The sequence below is a fragment of the Netta rufina genome, assembly GCF_964035555.1.
Source record: "Netta rufina genome assembly, chromosome: 4".
In the NCBI taxonomy this organism is placed as follows: domain Eukaryota; kingdom Metazoa; phylum Chordata; class Aves; order Anseriformes; family Anatidae; genus Netta; species Netta rufina.
Window position 1 is genome coordinate 25176776 of NC_140127.1, and position 23422 is coordinate 25200197.

Genomic DNA, 23422 nt, shown 5'->3' on the forward strand with positions numbered 1-23422 from the left:
CAGAAGCCTCAATTCCCAGAGAAAGGATTCCTACAGTTGTATAGAAAGTAATGAATATCAATTCCATGGCAATATTATTTACCTCCTAGGAGAAAACACTTGCCAGCACAGAGGCTCAAACCTCCAAAAGTTCACAGGAAAGACAGAAAAATGTGAGCCAGAAAGCAAGATGGGGAAAAGACCTGTTCAACAACTATACCTGTGTCACGTACCTCATTTCTCTTTAGCACTCCTGCCGTGGGGAGCTTTGCAAAAATGAAAACACTCTCAGCTCTGCTTCTGCTGAGCACTCTCCTGGGTGCTCACATGGCCCCTTCCCGGCGTCCCTCCTGTTACAAGAGGGCTCTGAAGGACCACAACTGCCACGGCATCCACGAGGGCATGGAGAACCTTCGACAAATCGATGGAAGCCTGAAGGATCACTTTTGGGAAGGGAAGGGCTGCGAGACTGTCTGTTACTGCAACTTCAAGGAACTGCTCTGCTGTCCAAAGTAAGGTTACATTCAAGATCATAGAAACTTGCCGAGTTCTGTACAGCCATCCATTATATTTCCATCACTTTACAGTTTCCACTGAAGGAATAAGCTGCCATTACAAAGAAACACATTACTTGAGGTGGTATGAAGCTATATCAAGATATAACCAGTTACCTAGCACACTGGCAGTTTTCAATCCTTGTTTTTCAGGGCCTCACCTGGGACATGCTTAGCTTACTTTGTAAACCTGCAAGTGCCATTGGGAGGGGATTTAGCATTGCAATTGCCCAGCTTTTGACTCTTCTGCCAATAACTGTTTAAACTATCAACATGAACTACAAATCCTTATTCACAGCAGTTTGCAATGAAAATGTTTTCAGGACCATAAACAAAGCCATTTGATTTCTGTTAGCCAGTAAAGAGTTATGTTGCTATTCCAAGGCATGTGCATATATGTCAGCTGAATTCTGTAAAGACAGCTGTTTTAAGTAGGAAGGCAAACGGGGGGAGAATAGGTTTTCAAATGCCTGCAAGGGAGGAAAAAGATTTAGAGACTTAGCCAACACTTTGCCTGCTGGCTGACAGTGTTGACAAAGCAATACAGAAATTCTCATGGAATGTGTTTTCGTTGTTGTTTTACAGAAAGAATGTACATCTCAATAAAATTAATATTTAGTGAATAAACACCACCAGCCCATACTGGTTTGAAGATATAAAATATATTAAGAGATTATTTCCATTCAGCTTTCCAGCAATGTCTTTTCTTCAGGAAATTTAGATTAAAACATCAACGCTTCACAACTTCTTAATGCTCCAGGGACATTGTAATGTGATGGCATTATATAGGCAAGCAAAAATAACTTTTTATATGAGCTCCTCTTGCCACACAAGTTTCTCAAGTCCCTTAAGTCCAATAAAAGATAACTTGTCCATACTCCTGTAGAGGACTAGATTTGAAACAAGCAGGAATGACTCCTAAAGCTAGAAATTTAAACATTTAGACCCATAGCACTGTTTAAGTACATTTTTCATATTTCACTCTCCCTATAACCAGATACAGTGCCCTCACCCTGAAGCACACTTCGGGTTTCCAGCCTTAACCTGAGCTTTGAAAGCCTCTTACTTTGATACAAATACACAAGGAAGTCTTCTTTCATCCATCTTAAGGTACGGAAGACCTAATATGTGGATCTGTTCTCAGGGCAAATTGCACTAAGCAGAGTGCATGCACGTGCCAAAGTTCTTTATAATATTATGTATTTTGTAATTTTATTTTTACAAAGCTAAAATACCATTCCAGAGTCCTGGCACAATGGTCAGCCAAGAGAGTTTTTGCCATCACTTCTGAATCAGGCCAGCAGAGGTAGAAACAGTATCTTCATACAGACCTGCAGCTGCATTTGCATAGTTGGAAGGGCATCCCATATACACAATAGTAACACATACAACTCATCAAAAACTAACAAACATAGAAATGCATGTCACGGTAAAGCTCTAATAATTATTAAAATATCTAAATCTCTTTCAGGGAGATTTTCTTTGGACCAAAGGTATCTTTTGTGATCCCCTGCAACAGTGAGTGATCAACATCAAGTCTGCCAGTGAGGACAACAGACATCGTTCTGCAATTGCATAACACTTTCAAGGGGAAAAATAAAACCAACATCAAGCAAAAACAATAATTAAAAAAAACACACCTCTCTCTCTAAGCACATTGCAGCACCTCTCTTTACAATGGAGAAAAATTTCCTTTCTTTACCTTTTTGGAATATGTAAGAAGTTCTCCCTTTGAATTTGGTAGCTGTCAATTAGCTCCACATATCATGCGAAAGACTGTACAAGAGCATAATAGTCTTAATATGCAGATCCCAGCAAAAAGCCTACCTTTTTAATAAGCACAGTGTTCTCAACTAGTTTTTATGAAGGAGTTTCAAGATTAAGCTTTCATGTGGTTAAGAACTCTTGCAGGAATCTACTGCAGTGCAGCTTCCTGTTGCTTTATTGCCTCTACACAGTTAATGTTGGTTTAAGCTGACACTATTCAGTACCTAGCACTTCCATACATAGGTTTCCACCTTCTACCTGGCCGTCTCGGAAAAAAAATAAAAACAAAACTCACACCATTCATCTTTGAAAATTCTACTGGAAAAAAGTTAAGATTCATACATAGTAAAGTACATGTAAATGATAATTATGTATAATTTTTCAGTTGCATCTGAAATCTTAAGATGAACATTGAACTCTTAGAATGCTAGAGCAGCAGTGATAGCATATATATATATATATAAATTCAGAAAGACATAGAAAATCAGACTGACACAGGGTCAGTTAAGGCAACATAAAAATACTCACTTAAGCAGCTTTTGGATCAAGCCTCATTTGAAATACAGTACCTGGGAATTAAAGTTAAAATCCCAGCTTTTTTATTTTTAGGGTAAGGAAACAGTTGGGTAAATGAAGACAGAGGTAACTAGAAATATTGGAAGTAATCATCTTAATTTGAGTTATTGTGATCTAGCCTATACAGTTACCTCTCAATACCTGCTGAGGCTGATTACAGTATCAGAGAAAAGTAGCCAGTAATTTATATTCACTTATAAATTTAACAGCAGCCATCTGAACAAGCCAGGCTTAGAGGCAGTAAACTATCTTACTGCCTTTCAAATGGTAACCCTTTAGCCAGCCACATGAAAAGCATGTAGTACTGAGGTCACTATTTTTACCCCCTCAAATCAGTATATTGTTCACCAAATAATTTTACATTACACTGAAAACTGCTAGCATTGAAGTACCAAACTTATTTCACATACCATATGAAACATCAATGACTTTTTCTGTTAGTAAACAAGGGTTGGATGGGGTAGCAGTGTCTTGATTATACATAGCTAATAATAAACGTTTCAAGTAAATCTGCATGTACCATTTGCCAAGTAATTTTTAGGCTACTGGGTGTTAAACAAACAGTTTGTTTCACTAGGCTTTTTAAGCCTGGTTTGTGTAATTATTCCTGAGTCATCTGGGCTTCTTACCAAATCATCAATTAAGGAAAAAATAATCTGGCAACTCACAGTTGAAACATACAAAGTCAGTGTTTTGCTAAGAAAACATATGGTATCCACTCTTGTGCAAAGTCCTCTATAAACTTCTAGTAGTAGTAAGTGCAAGTAGCTTCTGATGGTTATGGCACCTAGTTCCTGTGTAAATCATGTTGCATATGCCTATCATCCACAGCTTTCTAGAGCAGGAGCAACAAGAACTGAGGCAGATACACAGCTAGGTTGTAAAGTCAGTAAGTGGTTTTCAGTTACTTCCCCTTCCACCACTACTGACTTGGAAAAATCCACAATCTGCTGGAAAAAAAGTTTTGCCGCTTTCCACATGCGGATGAATAAGGTCACTTAGGCTATTACTTTAAGACCAATTCCCTATAGAAAATTGCTTTTCTTTCTTCCCACTCTCCTTCCCTCCTGAAGGATCTTCTACATGTCCTGCCAGACCTAAATGCAAACGTTCATCCCTGCCCTCCATTCTGTAAGAGAGAAAAAGCCTTTATCCTTCAGGTGCCCAGTTTAGCGCCAGTTTCTCTGGATGCTTTTCCAAATAATGTTTTGAAGACTACAAATTCAACCTGTGCAAAGACCATTTAGTAAACAATTTTGCAGACACTTCTGTGAAAAGGGTACTGAAACATCTCCCAAGAAATACCAACTTTAGCCACCACTAGCTAGATATCACTAACCCACTAAGCAGTTTGAACTTAGGCCATCACTGCAGAACTTCAATGTGGAAAGATCTAAGACACTGTGAGTGAAAGAAATTAGACCACTTATAGCTCCTGGGAAGGCAGCCAGTTTGAGTTTAGGGTTTATCATCATTCAGTTAAGCAACAGAGTGCCACAGGTCAAAATAGCAGAATGGAGCATCTTGGTTGCAGTGATGCCAAGAAAGTAGTTTTCCCAAAAAAACTCACAAGATTAACATCCATCAGTTTAGACCAGAGATACTCTCTCATTTTTCCCTATTTAAGAAATAGCCTTTAAACATCTGATAAGGTTAGAAGTTGCAGCAAATGCTAACTGAACAAACTGAAGCCATGTCCTCCTCTGCTTTAAGCTTCTCTTTCTGCCTTTTCTTCAACCCATGCACACAGTTTAACGCAGAAAGAAATATTTCATGTACCATACATTTAGAGTAGCACAATAACTAACAATGAAATCCAAGAAGTCATACATAATCCTGTCTTCAACATCACAGACTTTACTAAGATAGCCAATTAAATATATTTCTCATGGTACTTTATGTTTCAGTGTGTTCTTTGTTTTTGTTTTTAAGCAGCCTGAGTTAATGCATGTAACGAACAAGAAACAGCATGCCTATTAGAAGATACTGTATGAACCCAGCATAAACTCAGTCTGCCGTTCTCCAATTAAGTTCTTAGCAGCAGTCTACGTAGATGAATGGGAAAAAATGTCAGCAGCTAAAGAATTTTTTTCCCAAGTGGAAGATTTCTCAGCACAGTAAGCTGCAGCAGTCTTTTCATCCATGCTTATAGCTTTGAAATTCAAGAACCACATTTTTTTTTCCCCATTTTAATATCGGAGCAGGAAGGCTTGAGTGCTTGGAAGCACATATCCAAGCAATGACAAGATGAATAAACAAATCAGAAAAGCCCACATCAATTCTTGTTACCAAAGAGGAAAATGAAAATGTTATTCAGCAATTTCTGCCCTGCTAATAGCTGGAACTGTCATTTAAAACCTTTTACTCTAGGAAAAAGAGCCTATTGCTAAGTCTGCCACTTTTTTTTTTTTTTTTTTTTTTAAAGACAGCTTTGCATTATGAGAACTTGAAGTACATTCATAAACGTATTACTGGTAGATTTTAAATGAAAAAAAAAAAAAACATTACATAAGGAATTAAAGCTTAATTATTAAGAACAAGTAACTCACCAAATAAGTTAGACACATCCACTTGAGCAACAGTATAAGTGATATTTATTTAAAATAGTTTGCTGAGGAAGTTTGTTTCATAAGAGATGGTTTTCAAACAAATCAGCAAGGTTATGAAAAATAAAACAGAGAAACTCTCTGGGGAGGAAAAAGTTACAAAGAAAGCTTTTGCATATCAACAAAAACCCTCAGTCTTTTGATTTGCAGCGTGAGTCTCAGTCCCAACCTTTTCTGTCTAGTGAACACCACTATCCATCTTTAGATCTGGTTTGTTCTTGTCATTCTTCACTGAGTAGATGAAATATGTTAAGGTGTCCTTTTCATTCACTGGAATTGTCCTAAAATGGCAGCCAATTATCTACAAAGGAAGAATGCAAGGAAATTAAATAACCACTTTTATATGCAGAAACGGAAGATTCAGATTTAAATAGACTACATTAAAAAATGTTTAAGAGCTTGATCAAAAAGCTTAAAATTAATAGAGGAAACTCTACCTCCCTTCAAAAGTCCTTATTAGTCATACAAAAGTTAGGATAGGAACCATTTTATTGAGAACTCTGAAACAAATACAGCAGATTGTACCCTAGTTTCCAAAGTAAAACATGCAGAAAATTGTCAGAAAAAAACCAATCAATTCTCACAACAAGCATAGGAATATCATTACATCTATGTAGTCAACGCTTGAATCCTATAGAACGTGTAATGACTATTGAATATCAACAGAACTACAGCACAGAAATTAGGCTACTACTCATTACTCAGGCTGAAGAGGGACCTGTATCATATAGAAAAATGCAAGATCCTGAAAAAAGAATTTAAGACTGATTATTGAACATTCAGCTCTTCAAAACAGAGCCATCAGGGATAAAAATTCACTGTGGTATACATACTAAAATGTCAATTTCTACAGTTTGAATCACTTCCGTAATTCCAGAAGTTTTTTTTTCCCCTCTTCATCAAAATGGACTGTCAGCTTTATAAGTATTCACATTGACTGACTGCCTCAGTCTGTTCTTTGGCTTTTTGCAGAACAATTTTTTAGACTAAAATTAGCAAGAGGAAGGGAGGAGAACAGGACTGCTCTTTGAACTACCACAAGGTGTAAGTGTTTAAAACAATTAGCAAGTTAGAAAGCTTTTCAAACCCCTGTCAGAGACAGTTTGACAGAGCCCTTTAACATGGAGTTTTAAGTAACAGCTAGCAGAACGACCATTGTACATTAGGATAGGTTACAGGAAATCATATGGCCTATAAAGTAAGGAAGTTCTGTGGCTATATCTCACAAAGACCAGTAGGTCAGTCAAAGCACATGACAGAAGCTTTGCCTATTCACATGAAGCAGCACAAGCAGCATATGCTACTGCAAATATCTCATGAGATGCACCTAAAACAGACCCTTAGAAATGCCAGATCTATGGGGGAAAAAAAAAAAATAAAATCACTTGTGCTTTTTCAAATCAGTCCTGCTAATTCAAGAACTAGCTGTACATCAAGAAAAGCAAACTGGATTTAAATTCTTACTCATAGAAGCAGCAGCAGCATTGTTCTTTTACAGCTTGGCCTTGAGATCTCTCACACATTTAAGAACCTTGGCTTTAATCCACACTGCTTTGTAGAGAGATCAACAAAATGCCTGCACTGAAGTACAACTGAGCATTACTGCACAAAACTGAAAAGGTGGCAGCTGTACTTCCCTCCTGAGAGAGACACCAGTGCTTCCACATATTTATATCAGCAGTCTGTAACTGCACCTTAGCAGTGTGGAAGAGTTCCTTTAAAACTGCACTCCCATACAGTAAAGATACATACAGCTGTAGTCACTGCTTCATCACTTTTAGAAATATTACTGAGAAAAAAGAATTTCATGACATTCCATTCTGCGATAACAGAATTGTTTTTAATTGATAGAAATTAATGATCAATTGAAATCTGTTTTTCACGTTTCTGTACTTTCAACACATCAACATATGTCTATATTAACTAGGGTTTTAAAGCTAAGCTTGAGCCTTACTAGAATTTCATTGCTACCTCAGTTCCCAGCTATCATCAGCAGGACTCTTAAGCTGAAGGTGTGACTGATACACAGGCTACAAATCCACAATTCTATGATATTCAGAGAGACGCAGATCACCTTACCATTCAACTCAGCACTTAGTGTTTTTAAGCAGCATACATTCCTTCTCAAAGTTAACAGTCCCTCCTCTGGAAAAAACTTTTACTTTTGATTCACTTGGCTCAGGAGCTGTGGCCAATGAAGGAAGCTAGATAAGCTGCTCCTTTTTGTTCTCATAAAATCCAGATTACACATGCACTTTATGCAAGGATCATATTGTATAGAGAAGAAACACACATGCCATAGCAAGTTGCATTCTCTATTATGGAACAAACACTCATACGTACTTCAACAAGCTGTGCTTTGTTAAGTCCTGGTCTGGTCTGTAGCTTGAAGTGTCTTTTGTACCTTCGAAGTGTGTTTACTTGTAACTGATATAAATCAACCTAGAAGAAAATGAGGGAAGGGGAAGAAAGCAATCTTATGTAACTGATAAGGTTTCATTCATTAATAGCTTGCCTCTCAACATTTTAGGATCTCACGCATACAAAAGCATAGATCTTTGGAGCTGACAGTCTTATTTTGACAGAAAAAAAAAAAAAAACAAAAACAAAAACAACAGAACTCCACCCCACACCTTCAAACAGAAAGAAAAACACTCCAGTTCAGTTTAAGAGCAGTTTACTGTTAGTGAACATGGCTCTTCCTCCTGTTAGCAGCAGACAATATTTGGAACTCACTACTGTACTTCAATATTTTCTTTTTTTTTTTTTTTCCCCTGTTTGTTCCCAGTTTTGAGCATGCTTGCACAAAGGCCAGTAACAAATTTTATATAATATCTGATTCAAAGGATGCTTTTGTATTGAGATTTCAGCCATCAGATTTTACACAGGTTACATGCAAGACACAGCACATCTGTACCATGAGACAGCATGCATTAGAACCAAGAAAATGTATTTAGTACAAAGTTCTCTGGCTTTAGGTGAGAGAAGGAAACAGCTGCTCCTGGTCTCCAAACATGTCCCTGCTACATAAGCACAACATAGGAGGTACGTGCACAGGCATAGTTGCCCAAAACTATTTTTCAGTGTGAGTTGACAGTTGAGAGAATTGCACAAGCTCCTTTTAGGGATATAAATACACAACCTCAATCCAGTACTCCCTTGGTTTTAAATCCCACAAACTCTGATCAACAGTCACTTCTCCCACCAACAGCTTACCCTCCTGGACAATGCAAAAGAAAGTGAAATCAAAAGACTGAGGAGGAACGTAAACTGACAAAACAGGCTGAATGAGAAGTTCTGTTAGGTCAGTTGCTATTGCAGCAGTGTTCTCCAAACTTCCTGCACTAAAGATCAGTTAAGGCATTCATTTCTACTTTAAAGCCATTTAGCATTCTCAACTATAGAGTATTTTGTGATTTTGGGTAACAACAGTGCTAGTGCCTACTTGGTAACCTGGCCAGATGTGATGCAATGCTTCCTTATGTGCAGGAGGATGGGCATCCCCTGGTACTTAAGCCATACTGTGGAAGCCTAGTCCTCTCGGTAACAATCACTAATATCTAGTGATGGTCATAACTGAGGTGGAAATTGGAAGGCCCTGCAGGTGCTCAGAATATTTTTTTTCCCCCCTTAGTAAACTGGATAGCAATTGAAAATATAAGTGGTCAAGGGCCAACAGGCATGAAAGGTGTATAGTAACCACATGGGAAGTGCATACTGCTGTTGTCCAAATGGCTAGCTGAAACACCTCAAAAGTACTACCCTGGCAGCTTTCTTTCCTGCAGTAGAACCATTAAAAATACACTTGCTTTTTTGTTCTAGAGATATCCATCAGTTGTGTCATACTTTATTATTCTTGTCTGGGAAAACAAAACAGGCTCGCTGAAGAGCTGCAATTACCTCTCTGCCAGACAGCTACCTAAAGCCACACGGAATATTAGGTTTAAAGAGAACTTTCACAGAAGCGATCCAACATGTTTACCGACAAAAGATACAGTCCAGCATTGAACTACTTCCAATCCCCTAAAATCCTCTTAGTCAGAGCCTTCAAACTGGAGCCATGTGCCTTCAGGCAGGGATTCTTGTACAAAGTTTCATCACCTATATTGCTGATTTCTGCAGATGCTGACCATAAGGATGCCATTAAATTAACACTTACGGAGCAATTTTGAAAGAACGCTTTAAAAATCCCTCTTGGAGAAGACCAGGTAGGCTCTGCTCAAAATTAACACACGGGCTGTAGCAGAAATAATCCAGAGCACGTGTAGGAAGAAGAGAGCCCTAGGTACATTCTCTCCCATTATATTATTGGAAAAGGTTTGAGAGCTGTGGATCGCTTTCATAATGGGTGATGTTTCACTGGTCTGTAGTGCAGAAAGCAAGCAGAAGTGCCATCCTTCTCAGCTCATTTTGAGTACAGCTCCCTGAACATCGCTTCCCCCAGCAAGGGCTAAACACAAAGAGCTATGACTAAATTTTCCATTAGACTAAGGTAACGGGGTAACTGCAAGAACCATCTGCAACACATTTTGCATGACAGGCAAGGATTAGAGGGATGGGGCAGTGAAACATTTATATCTCAAGTCTTACATGCAATTCCCTTCAACCTCTGCAAAGAGAGGTCTTGCTAATAAGTAGCAAAGCACAACTTTCAGTAGGACTGTGGAAACAAATCACTAAAGGAGAAAGCTGGAAGCAGCAGTTGTCTGAGAGAACTAGCACACACTTTAAAACATTCTAGAAAGTCTTGTTCGTTTTGTTCTGCACAACTAACGGAGCAAATCAGGAGTCAGCCTTTTCCCCACTCCCCAAACTAAAGCTGTAAGAGTGGGAAAGCAGATCTGCGCAGACTCAGCGGTAGGTAAGAGCAAGCTTCGCATAACTATTAGAAAGAGCAACTGTTTGACTACCTCTGGAGTGTCGATGTCTTGCACTGGTGAGTCACCATCATCATCACTGCCTTTCCTCTTTCTTCTATTCCTCACGCTCTGAATTAAGTTTTTGTGGAAGTCACAGATATAAAGATGTCTCGCCTAAAAGAGCAACATCGCAGCTTTCAATCACCTCCGCGTAAACACCTCCTGGGCGTCCGACACAAACAAACGCGCACACGGCGCTATCCTCTCGGCCAGCCCGCTGGCAGGGCGCAGGGAGCTTCCCCACCCGGCCCCGCCAGGGCAGGAGGTGCCAGGAGGTGCCGTGCTGCAGAGCCCTGCCGCCGGCTGGGCCGGGGAGCGGCGAGGCGCTGCAATGGGCTGGCGCGGCGAGAAGAGCGCGGCACAGACACGTACAGCCCGCCCTCCGGCTCGGGGATCGCGAAGCAAACAAGCAAGGAAAAAAAAAAAAAAAAGAGAGAGAGAGAGAGAGAGAGAGAGAGAAGCCAGCAGGAAAAGCCGCCTCACGCTGTTTGGAGGACAAAAATCCGCCTCTCGCCCCACATATCCCCCCTCCCCGTGCTCCCACCGCCGCCAAGGTCAAGCAGCACGCAGCTTTACCCCCAGCTCCCCTCTGTAGGGCCGCGCTGGCTCCGCCGGGGCTCCCCACGCGTGGGGCCGGGGCCGGGGCCGCTGCTCAGCCCCGTGCCGAGCCGGGCCGCGCCCGATGGCTGCCAGGCGGCGGGGCGCGGGGGGAGCCGTGCGGGTGACGGGACGAGGCGGGGCGGCCGCAGCCCCGAGCTAACTAACGGGGCTGGGGCAGCGCCGGGAACCCCGGCAAAGTCCGGCACGAGGAAATTAAAAGAAAAAAAAAAAAAAAAAAAAGAGTGGGGTGAGACGAGGCTGCCACGCCGCCGGAGGAAAGAGTTAAAAAAAAAAAAAAAAAAAAAAAAAAAAAAAAAAAAAAACGAAATGGGAAAGAAAATTACTAATAAGAAAAGGCAGAACTTTAGGGAGGGCAGCGAGCTGCTGGGGATCGGGGAGAGCGGCCGGGCTCGCCCCGGTGCCGCCGGCCCGTGACTCACGCTCTTGTCCAGCTCGATCTTGACCTTCTTCTGCGAGATGCTCTTCTGGATCCGCTTGCTGAAGCTGGCGTTGCCGGCGGCGCGGCCGCAGCGCTCGCCCTCCTCCCGCAGGCAGCACAGCTGCCCGGCCCCGGGGCCGCCGGCACCGGCAGCACCCGCCGAGCCCGCGGCGGCACCGGCACCGGCTCCAGCACCGGCACCGGCACCGGCGGCCGAGCCCGGAGCCAGCCCCGGCGGCGCTGGCGGCGGTGGCGGCACCTCGGCGGCGGAGCCCGCGCTGCCCAGCGGGGCGGCGGCGGCGGCGGCGGGGTCGGCCCCCCGCGGGGTCACCTCCTCGGGGGCGAAGCCGTTCATGCCCGGCGCCAGCCCCGCGGCGGGGCGCTCCCGTTCCCCCGCTGCCGTTTCCCGGCCGGTGCCGCCCGAGTCGCCGAAGCCCCCCGCGGCTACCGGAGCGTCGGCGTCGCCCCGCGGGTCGCCCCACTTCCTCCTTCCCCCTCCGTCATGTGGGGACTCTTCAGCTGTTTCCTATGTAACAACAGCAACCTGCCCGCCGCCGCGCACCGCCCTCCGCCGCGCGGGGCGCCACGGGAAACGCAGTCCCGCCGCCCGCAGCCCTCGCCGCGCGGCGACGGGCGGGGAAACTACAACTCCCGGCGTGCCCCGCGGCGGGACGGGGGCCGGCCATTTTGCCGAGGCGCCGAGCGCGCTGGCCGCGGCCCGCCCTCTCTCCCCCGGGTCTACCCCTCCTCTCCGCCCGCCGCCGGGAGGCCGGGCCCGCCGTGCTGGGGCGGCGGCGGCGGCTCGGCCCCGCTCTTAAAAGGCCGCGCTCCCTTCCCCCGCTGCTGCCGGTCGCTCCTCCCCGGCCGCGCGGCCGTTGGGATTTGAAAAGCGGGCGGCGGTTGCGAGGCCGCGGGGGGCCCGAGGCGGGAAGGCGAGGAGTGAGGAGTGTGGGATGGCGGCGCCCCCCGGCGCTGCTCCCGGCTCGGTTTCTCTCCCCCGGAGGCTCGCGTTGGGTGCCCGGGCAGCGCGGAGCGAGGAGGCCTTTGTTAGGGCTGCCTCGCAGCACGCAGGGTCCCACAGCACGGGTCTGCGAGGACAAAGGCAGCGCGGAGCAAATTGCGAGTGCGGGCGTTTAAATGGTCCCTCTGGTAATAAAGGCGGCTCTGACAACCAAAAACACCTCAGGTTCCTGCAGCGCTCTCAGTAACGGTGAACCTTGACCTGCACAAGACTAGCTCAACGCTGCAAACAGCGACAAAAGTATTTTTGCTTTCCAGACTGCACCAAACTGCACGAGGGACGCTGCCGTGAGGCCATTTAACAGCTCAGCTGGCGGCAGCGCGGTGACAGAAGCGGCAAACTTTGACCTGCTGCCATGCAAAGCGCACGCACCGGCCAGCGAGGCTCCGCTTTGCTTTCGAGCCGCGGCGGACATTCCCCGAGAGCCCCGAAGCGGCAGCGGGGCCGGCCGTACGCGGGGCGCGGTGACTTAATCGCGGAAACACGCGGCCCTATCCATTACGGCGCGTTCTCAGCGTGCAGAAAGGAGCAGAAGAGTAGCGGGGAGGTCAGTGAATGATTTGAGAAGACGCAGATCCGGTGTAAGCCAAAGTTCTGCGCGAGCCAGGGAACATGATTATACCGCAGTTTCAGTTTGTGCTGCAGATGGTTTTTTAATCTGATTACATAACTCGGTATTAGAGAGTAAGGGCAGGTCCCGCTGACGCTCCCAACAGTTGTAATTGAACGAAGGATACAGCAACTGAAGTTAGGCTGAGCTTAAAGTAACAGGCAACAGTTACACAAAAGGCATGTTTCAGTGATTAGGGGGAGGAATTGGGTAAGGGTTGGAAAAAATATCAAACCCTCTTTTGTTATCAACCAGGCTGAAGACTAAACGAAGCATCTGGGTTTAATTCCGCATTCTGCCACTGTATAATCTCAGAGAACAGACGTTTAACTCACTTGTAAGGGTTCTCGTGATTTGACCATTTCAAACATCGTAATTATGTTAACATTAAAACAAAACAAAGAAAAGGAAAAAAAAAAAAAAAGTGGGAGGATGTACCTAAAGAAGGACATAGGAAGCACATGCTGGGAAAACTGGGCCAAGGGTGAGTTCCAGGAATTTTTCAGAGGAAATCTGGGTCACGAATAGCAATTTCTAGAATCTGACATTGTCTCTTTTGAGATTCATTTAATCTCTTCAGATGGTTTTGACCTTACAGGGAGCATAAAATACATCAATCTACATACACTATGATTTGGTAAAACAAGGATCATGCACACATTTGCCTGATCCTGCTTGTATAGTTTGTGAGCAACTAAAAGCCTGATTGTTACTCAGCCATGCTCGCCAATATGTTAATTTATAAGCTGAATTTCAATAGAGTAGTATCATAGTTTCATGATTAGATCATGATAAGACTGTAGTGGGGCTGAGAAACACAGTTCTGCTTCTGCTGTAAGCTGCTCTTTTTCACACCTGTGCCCTGTCCTTCTTTGTGCCTGTAAAAGCGTTTAGAAAGCTCCACAGCAAACTAGATTGGGTTACAGCTAGACTAGCAAAAGAAAATCAGTCAAGTTTAACCCCGATCTGCTTGACTGTTCAGTTGCATGATCGTGTCCCAGCACAGAGGAAGATCCAATGGAAGGGCAGGACTGTGTGACTGATGCAGGAACAGGGAAGGACCTTCTCCTTCCATATGAATGTCTGCTTAGAGATATCCCGTCCCTTTTAATCTTGTATCATATGTGGGATCAAAAAATGCAAAAAGTTTGGGCATTGTGAAATAAATACTAACAATAATAATAATAATAAAAGTTGTTGCAGAGGGACTCTGCTAGATGTATATTGTACAAAGCTATGATTTTTGAACATTAAGCTCTAATAGTGTTTAGTAGAAGTATTCAGACATAACTAGAGCATGTATAATGAGAAATTTTAAATAAATATCAAGGCATGCAGTATTGCAACAATATACTGATTAGAGTAAAACCTCAAAAATTCAAACAGTTAAAAGAGAGTGGCAGTTCCAAAGCTGCAACTCTCGGTATGAGATTCTACCAGCATTTATGGTCTGAATCTATGCCCATCATGGATGCCTGAAGCAAAATACGGCTGACACATAAGCAGTACAGAGAAGGAATGGGAGCTGCTTTCTTGAGAAGTGTGCCCAAATTCGTAGCTCACAGGCTCTGAACTCAGCGGGACTCAGGGACCAGTCCTAGCTCTAAGGAGGTCCAGGTATGAGCTGAGCAGCTTATGCCTGTTTGAGATGCCACATGTCCCAGCTCCTGCCAGCTTCTGACTGATGTGTTTTGTAATTTGAGAGGGCAGAACGATAATTGGCCACATCACCTTGGACATATTACAAGCACATTGTAAACGTATTATTAGTAATCTTGGAAAGGAAATGTGTTTTGTAACTGTATATACACCTTCCCATGATAAGGTTCACTGGGGATGACTACTCCCTTCCCCATTAGGTGCCATTCACCTCAAGTCTCAGTGTAGTCTAGTACACTTGTGTGCTGCATCTCAATTTATCCTGATAGCAAATAGAGTAATACAGAAAGTGATTGGCATTAGTTTTTCACATCACATGTACGTTTTGTTGTGGACTGTTAACTGCTTCAATTCAAAATAGATCCTTGTAAAGTGCTTTAAATATTCTGCAAATTCTACCACGTCCCCTGATGTTTTTGATGAAAGAGCAACCAGCTCGACAGGAATCCACTGGCTGTGCATCAGAGATCATGGAAACAGTTGAAAGTTTGTGTTTTAACTGCTTTATTAGAGATTGAATTCTATTTGTTGCTGTAAATTTTGTATAGAACAGCAACTAAATCTGTCATTCCTTAACAGAAATGAGTTGCATCCTTTTTGTTGTGCTCTTCTTTCTCAGATTTTTGATTTTCTGATTTTTCCTCTCCCACTCCAGCACCCACTAACTGTGCTATTGCCTGTCGTTCTGCCTCCCATTCATTGTTCAGCTCCATGTAAGCATAGAGCCTAAAACACGGGAACACTGGATTTACTTACAAACTATTTCTTTACTTCATGTTTTACATTGGTTATGCTGTAACTTTGTTTGGATACTTAATTGTATAACAAAATCTGCATAAGCACACAGAGTTTATTGTATGACAAGCAAGTGAGATGGTAAGAGAGAAAATCATACCTTTAGCCAAGAGAGCTAAATTGGTGCAAAACTGGTATTTCCAGGTCTTAGAGTAAGCCAGTGGAAGCCAATGTTCCTTTTTAAGCATTCTACTTTGTAAAATGGAAATTAAGGGTGTATAAGAGTTTATGTAATGTGGCTTTTATTAGACTTAAAGTAGTAAATAGGGTCCAAAAATAAATGTTGTATTTTAAGAATAATCTAGGTGTTACGGGATTAAAACTGATAAGCCTGTGTACTGTAAAAGCTTTAAAGATTTGTAATACATGCCCCTTAACTGTTTGTACCAACTCACATTTGCAATAGACATTTGTTGGGCATCAGAGGACCTTCTATTAAAAGGCTTTGTTTTCACGTGCAAAAATATATGTGTCAGCACAGAAAAATAAGATGTTCTTTGTTGAAGATACATGCCAGGAATTATTTGCTGGGAGGACTGAAATAATGAAGTACGTCACATACTTTTTGTTTGTAAAGTATATGTAGATGCAGCTTAAGGAAGATACTTCAGCTGCACACAAGCAAACACAGAGCCTACCTTCAGCTTTGTGCTGAGGTATGTATTAGGTTTCAATAATCGTTCTTCTCACAAGCCCCCATTCAGCAAAGTTAAAAGTGCACATTCATCTGCGTCAGAGTCACTGTGTCACTGCTCAGTTATCCATCCTGGCTACTTTGATTAACATTTTGTTTCATATTATGACTGCTTGTAATCACACAGTCAGAAATAAAAGTCCAACAAAAACAGCATTAGTGCTTCTCTGAAATGTAATACAACAAAAAAGCATCACCCCAGAGATTTTGTTTAGTAATGCAACAAAAAATTCAGCTATGAATAATAGATCAACACTTGTGTATTGTAAGAGTTATTTTTAATCCCTTGAAAAGAAATTAAAAGCTGAGTCAGCTCTCTTGATACTACAAAAAAGACCACTCTGTACTCTTTGCTACCATCTTACATTCTGTGAAACAATTTCTCAGTTACATAAACTCTGTTTGACATGTTCTTTATTCCCTTTTTGTTTTGAATAATGCACATTACACAATTTTTGTAGTTTTTTTCATAGGTTCCTAGAAACTACAAGGCTCCTTTACACCATCTGCTCCTTCTGATATGGGCACCTTTTACAGAAAGAAAAATGGGAAACATTCATGGCCCTGTAGCCTGTTGCAGTATCCTCATCTTTGCAGTACAGTTATAAGCATCTCTAGGTCTGACTTCACTCTTGCTGAAGTTAACTTCAGCCACGAAGTGCCCCTGGAGAGCAGGTGAACACTTCATCCACCTAAATCTACAATGCATGGATTAGAAATTCTTTAGAGGATAATTATTTGCTCTCAAGTCAGTAAAAACTAGAGTCTGGTGCTAGTAATAGATACTTTTATGAAAATAAAATGAGGAAAATTACATGTGGCTTTGGGGTTTAATTGTTTCTCTGACTTCCTGCAGAGCTCATTCTGTGTCAGAGATACAGGCTGACACTCCAACAAACTGAAGTGCAATGACTGTTTTGAATGAGACTTGTTTTTAGCTAAGGTTGCTTGAAAACAAATCCTTAACTGGGAAATATTATGAGGAAAAGATCTGATGCAATGTTTTACAGAATTTTTCACAAAACATGACCAAGGAGCAGAATTTATTATTGCAGTTGCAAAGCACACAGGGTACTGCGTTTCCCACATTTCTATAGTACTTACTGTCATCGATCGTTCAATATATAGCGGTTGATCAAAAGCATCACTTCTTCCTTAGAAATCACCACATTGTGCTTTTCCTGCTTCATCTTTAATGCTCTCAAAATCTCAGTTCTCTTGGAAGATAATGTTAGAGTCTCAGCTTTAGTACTGATAAAGCTTCCAATCTTTACAGTTGTAAAGATAAGTTTGTAATCAGGTCAAGGACATACATACTCTAAAGCAAAGAACGCAAAGAAAAATAGACTCCCACCCTTTAGTTTCAACATTATCATGCTTAAACAGATATTATGGCTTTTTATCTAAGTGTTTGGTTGTTAATGTTTATTAACATTATAAACACAAATGATGAGACCTGATTCCGCTATTACAGCTATCCACAGGCACTATAAGATCCTTAACTCTCTCCACAAGTGAGTGGGACAGAATTTTAGTTGTTCTCATCATAATTTATGTCAGAATTAGGAAAATAATAATACAGCTTTTTTACCTTTGAAACAACTTTAACTTCTTTATTCTGTGATTATCTATATTTTTAGTTATATCATGAAAGTCTATTCTAAAATGAATTATAACTTTGTAAAGTTATAAAGTACTTTTTTTTTTTTTTTTTTAAACTGCTGGAAAAAGTGAATGGGGATTGTATGCTTTTAATATTTGTACACATTACAATAATTTTAAAAAATAAATGCTAATTATTAATATAAAACACAGCAACAAAAATTGCACAAATCAAGCCAATGAACTGCAGCATGTTTGATCCAGCAGTAATAAGCCTTGCATCAAAATGGATTATTTCAAAGGTTTACACTGAAGTTGAGTTTACAGATTTTAAGGATTGTTCCTTTAATTAAAAAAAAAAAAGGGGGGTGGGCATGGTTCAAGCTGCAATTTAGTTTCTCAATGGCACTGAATAAGAAGTTGTTCAGTGTCAAAGAACAGCATTTGAAATCTCCTTATTTATTTTTTTCAAATGCATAACTGCACTGTTCCGTCTTTCTTTTTTTATTTGTAGTAGGGCTTTAGTCCTGCCAGTAATTACAGAGGGCTTCTAATTAGCCTCACGCACTAAATGATGAGGATTAATCACAGAACCAAGGATATATTACAGAACATCCCTAATACTTTTTCCACAGGAATTGGTCTGTTGAGTAGAAGCTTTAGGTTTTGACTGTTATTATAGGCAGATGCATTTTCTAGTAGTACAAAAGCTCTGAAATATCCTTTCCCGTTACCGTAACACACTTAACATAATGGTACAGTGCAGGGTATACAAAGGGGTCTTCTAGAGAAATGGTAATTTTATGTCATCAGCTGATGGAAAATCACACAGGATCCATGACTAAAAATGAGACTAATCATTGAATCAACAATTTCAAATTTTCCTAGGTATTTTTATTTATTTTTTCAACAGATTACCTGTGTATCCTGTGATCATTTCCATGACCCATGACAGCACTATTTGCCAGCAATAACAGAGAAGAGAAAATGATTTTACCATGGCAACGTCTACATTAGCAACAGCACAGTAAGAATATATTTGGAGAGTGAAACTCACATACACTTGTGAGGCTTTACTTCAGACTACTTTATTTCTCCAAGCCAGATGTCAACGACGTGTGTTCCTGCAACACATCTTTCACTGTGGTTTCATCCAAAAGTTATCTTCATTTGCTTGTGCTTTTACTTCTCTGAAATACGAAGGAAAAACATGGTAAGTAAAATCCCATTGGGAGACTCCCTTTAACAGAGTATTCTTGTCCTGAACTAATAAATTAATTCATGGAGATGGACTCACAGCTGTACTCCCTGGGTCAAAAATGAAACCCGGTGTGACTTTCATACCAGCGTGTACTTTGTGTGACCAAAACATGAGACATTTAAGTTCATCTACTACCTGGACACAACATCCATGCATAGGAGTATTACAGTTCTTAGGTATCAAGCTGTTTGCAGCCAAATCCACTTCCCTTTGGCCACATGAGAGAGGATACAGATTCTCCCTTTCTCTTGTGGCCTGTGGTACACAGTGTTGTCAACTTACCATTTTCTTTTTCTTTCCTAAAAGATTTAAGAATAGCAGTTACACGGGAAAAAGCTTTTGCTGTCAGGTTCGGTTTGCTTTCAAGTTTCTAGCCCTCATGACTGCAGAAAAAAATAGTCCCAGAAAATGGAAAAGGTATAAACAAAACACTCTGATTCATTCTGTAGGATTTTCAACAATTGCAAATCATCATCAGTTGCCACATGCTTCATTTTGGCAGCAACAAGCACCAGTGGCTAGCCTCACACAACTACTTATGCTATTCAAGAGCCGGACTGTGATTACAATTCTTCGAAACTGTTTCCTGGATGTCACACCTTCACAGACAGGCATAATCCAACCCGTTGTCTTACTGTATAGAAGGAAAAACATCCTGGAACTACGTCCTCCAATTTCTAAATAATGCAGCATTTGTATAATAATTACATTTTACTTATTAAGAGTAAGTCTCGTATACATTTCAGATAAAGTACCAGTGTTTATGAAGGCTGGAAGAGTTCTGGGGATGAAGGCAGAGGGAACTTGTTTTTCTTTTTTACCCATTTAAACCAATTCAGTAGCGTAAGTTACAACTAATCACATTTTAAAGTCCCTCTGCACTGCCTGTGAAACCATCTAATGGATGAACAAGGGCAAATGACTATTTTCTTCTCGTATCTGTAACAAGGGATTAACAATATAGCAAAATATAAGAAGGTCTATTACGATCTACAGGAGAGAAGCGTCATATGAGTATTAGTTTGTAAATAAGAAAGGAAATGAAATTTAGAATAAAATTACGACTGAAAAAGTTCAGTTCAGTATAACAATTATTGTGACCAGGAACAGCTGGTGTTCCTAATATTATCTGCATTAGTACCAAGAGAGATTTGTTATGTTTATTTCCTATCATATGACCACTTCAGTTTCACTCTCTGCTCTGCAGCTGTCCCTGGTAGTGTCTAATATAGGCTGTCTTTGTTTTAAATATTTGGTACACAGCACAAAGTCAAAACAAGTTACTGAACTCAGACTAAAACAGCCTGGTGTAACAAGGCCTCTGTTTGCCTACTAGCTGCTGAACTGGTTATGCAGGCTTTACAATAGCATGTACAATAAAACTAATGTTTAGACAGTAAATAATTTCATTTTTATAAAACAGATATCATGTCCATGTTATACAACTGAAAAAAGGGGAAAAGCTCTAACATATTACTTTAAAAATAAGTCTTTAAGATATGGACAGGAACTCCAGTTCTGAGAACTTCTGGGCAGCTGCACTGCTACATATGTTTTTGTCAAAGTACAAAGAAAGTAAATGCTGATAAGTGGAACACTACAGCAAGCTGAGCTTTGTTTGGAACTTCAGTAAGCAGTAGTTTAGGTAGTTCTAGATATTACTTTTAATCCTACAGCTGTTACCATCTATTTAGTATGAGACCCTCATATTGAATAGGCCCAAAACCAGAGCTGCTGTCTGTACACTTTGTAACTCACATTAAAAAGGAAGTTTTAAAGCAGTGACCTTTATTGAAATGCTATTCATGTCTTAGATTTTAATCCTTTTTTTTTTTTCTATACAAAAAAATGCTGATACTCTAAAGCTAAATTCACTTTTTCTTTCAATATCTTTCATTGTTACTAGTGAAGTTAGGTGACATTAAAAACGAGAGTGGCTTTAACTCACTTTCATTATTCATCCGGTAAACAGTGATTTCTCAAGTCCATAAGAGGGGGACCATTTCAGCTGCAGACTGCAATTAATCAAGAACGATTACTTTTCAATTTCGCTGCCATTAATGCTACATTATCGTATATTCAATACAGGCATTCAGGTAATAGCAGAGTCTCTGGGGAGCCACTTTATCCAACTGAATGAATTAAAACTAACTGATGTTGTCACCATATAATAGACTTGGATCAGAATAAAAGTTTGGTCTGAGTTAAGGTCTTGCAACTGTAGTTTGCAGCTCCCCCATTTGAACCATACCTGTCCCAAATGCAACGGATCTGTTGACTGAGGCTTTAATTAAGATTCAAATAGGAGGTCTTCGTTCTTTTATTCACTTGCTTTGTTCACAATAAGAACCGTATATATTCAGAAACCTGAACACACTGGTCACAGAAAACAAGAGATACGGTATGTTGTAAAGCATTAACACTAATTGCTCATTTTTGTTGTTCATAACACACTTTTCTTTAAACCAGTTTCTCAGCTCTGTAACCTGTTTCCAGTCACTACATTGCTTATCTTTCCTCACACACAGTTTACTGAAGATTAAGTGAAATCAACAATAGCACACAAAATTGCAATTATGGAGTAGATTAGAAACACAAAATGGCTTGAAACCAGGGAGCTATAAAACTTAAGTCATTTCAGAACTGAATTATTCAACTAGAAGTAAGCCTGAAGTCCTGGAGTTTGTGCTTCTTCCCCACAACTGTCATCCACATGTGGTTAATAAATTAACCACACGGACTGACCAAAGTCAATACTGCATAGATCACTGCTTTAGAAAAGCAACAGTGACTGAATCTCTTGAGACAGAATTTGTGGTTTTGTCTGTAAAGGAACAGTGTGGTGTAATGAGAAAAAAAAAAAAAAAAGTGACAGTTTATTGTGGAGCTAGGCGCACAGAGAAATGCTTTTCCAAGTATGAGGATTCTGGTAGAAAGACAGTTTTGGAACTGACAAGTTTTTAAAAATCAGCTTGCTTGCGTGGGGCTTTCAGCATCAGCACTGCTGTAGAAAGCTTCCAGTATCACATTCAAGCATGAAAAATTCTCAATACTGCCTTCCTTGTTGGAGGACAGACAGATGTTAAAGACTACAGCTGTTTGGTTTCTTATGCTGCCCTATGCTGCATGACACAGCATGATGTAACCCTCCAAGTTTATGTTTAGTTGTACAAAAGCTTTCTTTTTCAGAGAAGAGAACGTAGCAAAAGGCTGTTTTAAGAGAATGAAGAACCTAATTTTGAACAACTTCCTTAAAACATATGATTAAATCATTTGGAAGGCAGGCAGGTCTCATTTTTTCCCCCATAACAGTAATTATGCTTTCTTACTCTACCTGCTTTTCCACAATCATTTTCTTAGGGTAGATAAGAAAAAATGATGCACTAGAGGAAGTCTCCCTGCAGTTATATCCCATAATTTCCACCAACCATTCCAAAATATTTTTCCATGAACTTACTACACTGATGTTAAAAGAAAGAATAATAAAAAAAAACTATAGATTTTTGTTTTGTTTAAGAACTAAGATAGAACACCCAATTTACAAGGATAAAATTCACAATATTCTCCTCTGGTTTAAACCATTAAAAATCATTTCTAGTGCCCGTAACCATTGTGATTACTTTTTGCTTACAAGCTCCCAGAGATCATGACACACTATTTTAGAAGCACTGCTATTGAGAGACCTGTTTCCTGAAAGCTGGTGGAGCACTTTGTTTTTCTTTCACCAGCATTAGTGAGAAAACAAAAGTAAAACTGATTTTGATGGAGTTAATCTACATTTTTCTGTGGCTGTAAAAGATGCAGGAGGTAGTATGACTTTATTCTTGTTTGAATGGTATGATACAGAAAAGTCTGGTGGACAAATAAGGTTTTTAAAATTAGACATGCTAATGGCTGTATTATGATTCATTCTGCACACATTAGCATTCTAAGGATCTACTATGTTACAAAATTACTTTATTAACCAGAAAACATGCTGCAAGAAACTGTCACATACAGGTGGTTCACCACAAAGTAAATGAGTAACCATCTGTCAGCTTAATTCACTAAAAAAAAACAAACAACAGCACTTTCCAGGTAATACACGAAGTAAAAACATTTCTAAAGCTACATCAAGAATTAAAAGCACTCCTTGGGAAGTGACTCGGCCTCCACAGAGCTCAGTACTACAGAACTGAGAACATTAATTCACTACTGCGACGTAGCGGACTGGCTTACAGGAATAAACAGCTGACACCGGAACACAGAATATCCCCTGCGTAAATGTTTATTTTAGAAGATAAGTGTAAGCTTGGTTTGTAGGTAAAACACCATCAAAAGGAATAGCCACAGAAGTTAGC

The 23422-nt window shown here is 40.9% G+C and overlaps 2 protein-coding genes across 2 annotated transcripts; one reads left to right on the forward strand and one right to left on the reverse strand.

The window, feature by feature from the left end:
• Nucleotides 1-255: 255 nt before the first annotated feature.
• SCRG1 (stimulator of chondrogenesis 1) lies at nucleotides 256-2059 on the forward strand (the record flags this gene model as incomplete). The annotated part of the gene is made up of 2 exons (XM_084286614.1): nucleotides 256-491; nucleotides 2005-2059. 2 exons carry the CDS (start codon nucleotides 256-258, stop codon nucleotides 2057-2059), a joined length of 291 nt encoding a protein of 96 aa, XP_084142740.1.
• A 3394-nt stretch (nucleotides 2060-5453) lies between these two features.
• On the reverse strand, nucleotides 5454-11993 carry SAP30 (Sin3A associated protein 30). Its single transcript, XM_084285531.1, has 4 exons — nucleotides 11442-11993; nucleotides 10393-10515; nucleotides 7826-7924; nucleotides 5454-5783 (listed from the first exon to the last, which is right to left on the reverse strand). Exons 1-4 carry the CDS (start codon nucleotides 11793-11795, stop codon nucleotides 5661-5663), a joined length of 699 nt encoding a protein of 232 aa, XP_084141657.1. The 5' UTR covers nucleotides 11796-11993; the 3' UTR covers nucleotides 5454-5660.
• Between the last annotated feature and the right edge of the window lie 11429 nt (nucleotides 11994-23422).

What these genes read in the sequence shown, in the direction of transcription:
- SAP30 (XM_084285531.1), bottom strand. Translation starts at nt 11,795, where the DNA reads ATGAACGGCTTCGCCCCCGAGGAGGTGACCCCGCGGGGGGCCGACCCC. An exon ending in AGATCGAGCTGGACAAGAGC is followed by an intron (nt 10,516 to 11,441) that starts GTGAGTCACGGG and finishes TTGCTCTTTTAG; the next exon opens with GCGAGACATCTTTATATCTG. An exon ending in AAGACATCGACACTCCAGAG is followed by an intron (nt 7,925 to 10,392) that starts GTAGTCAAACAG and finishes ATTTTCTTCTAG; the next exon opens with GTTGATTTATATCAGTTACA.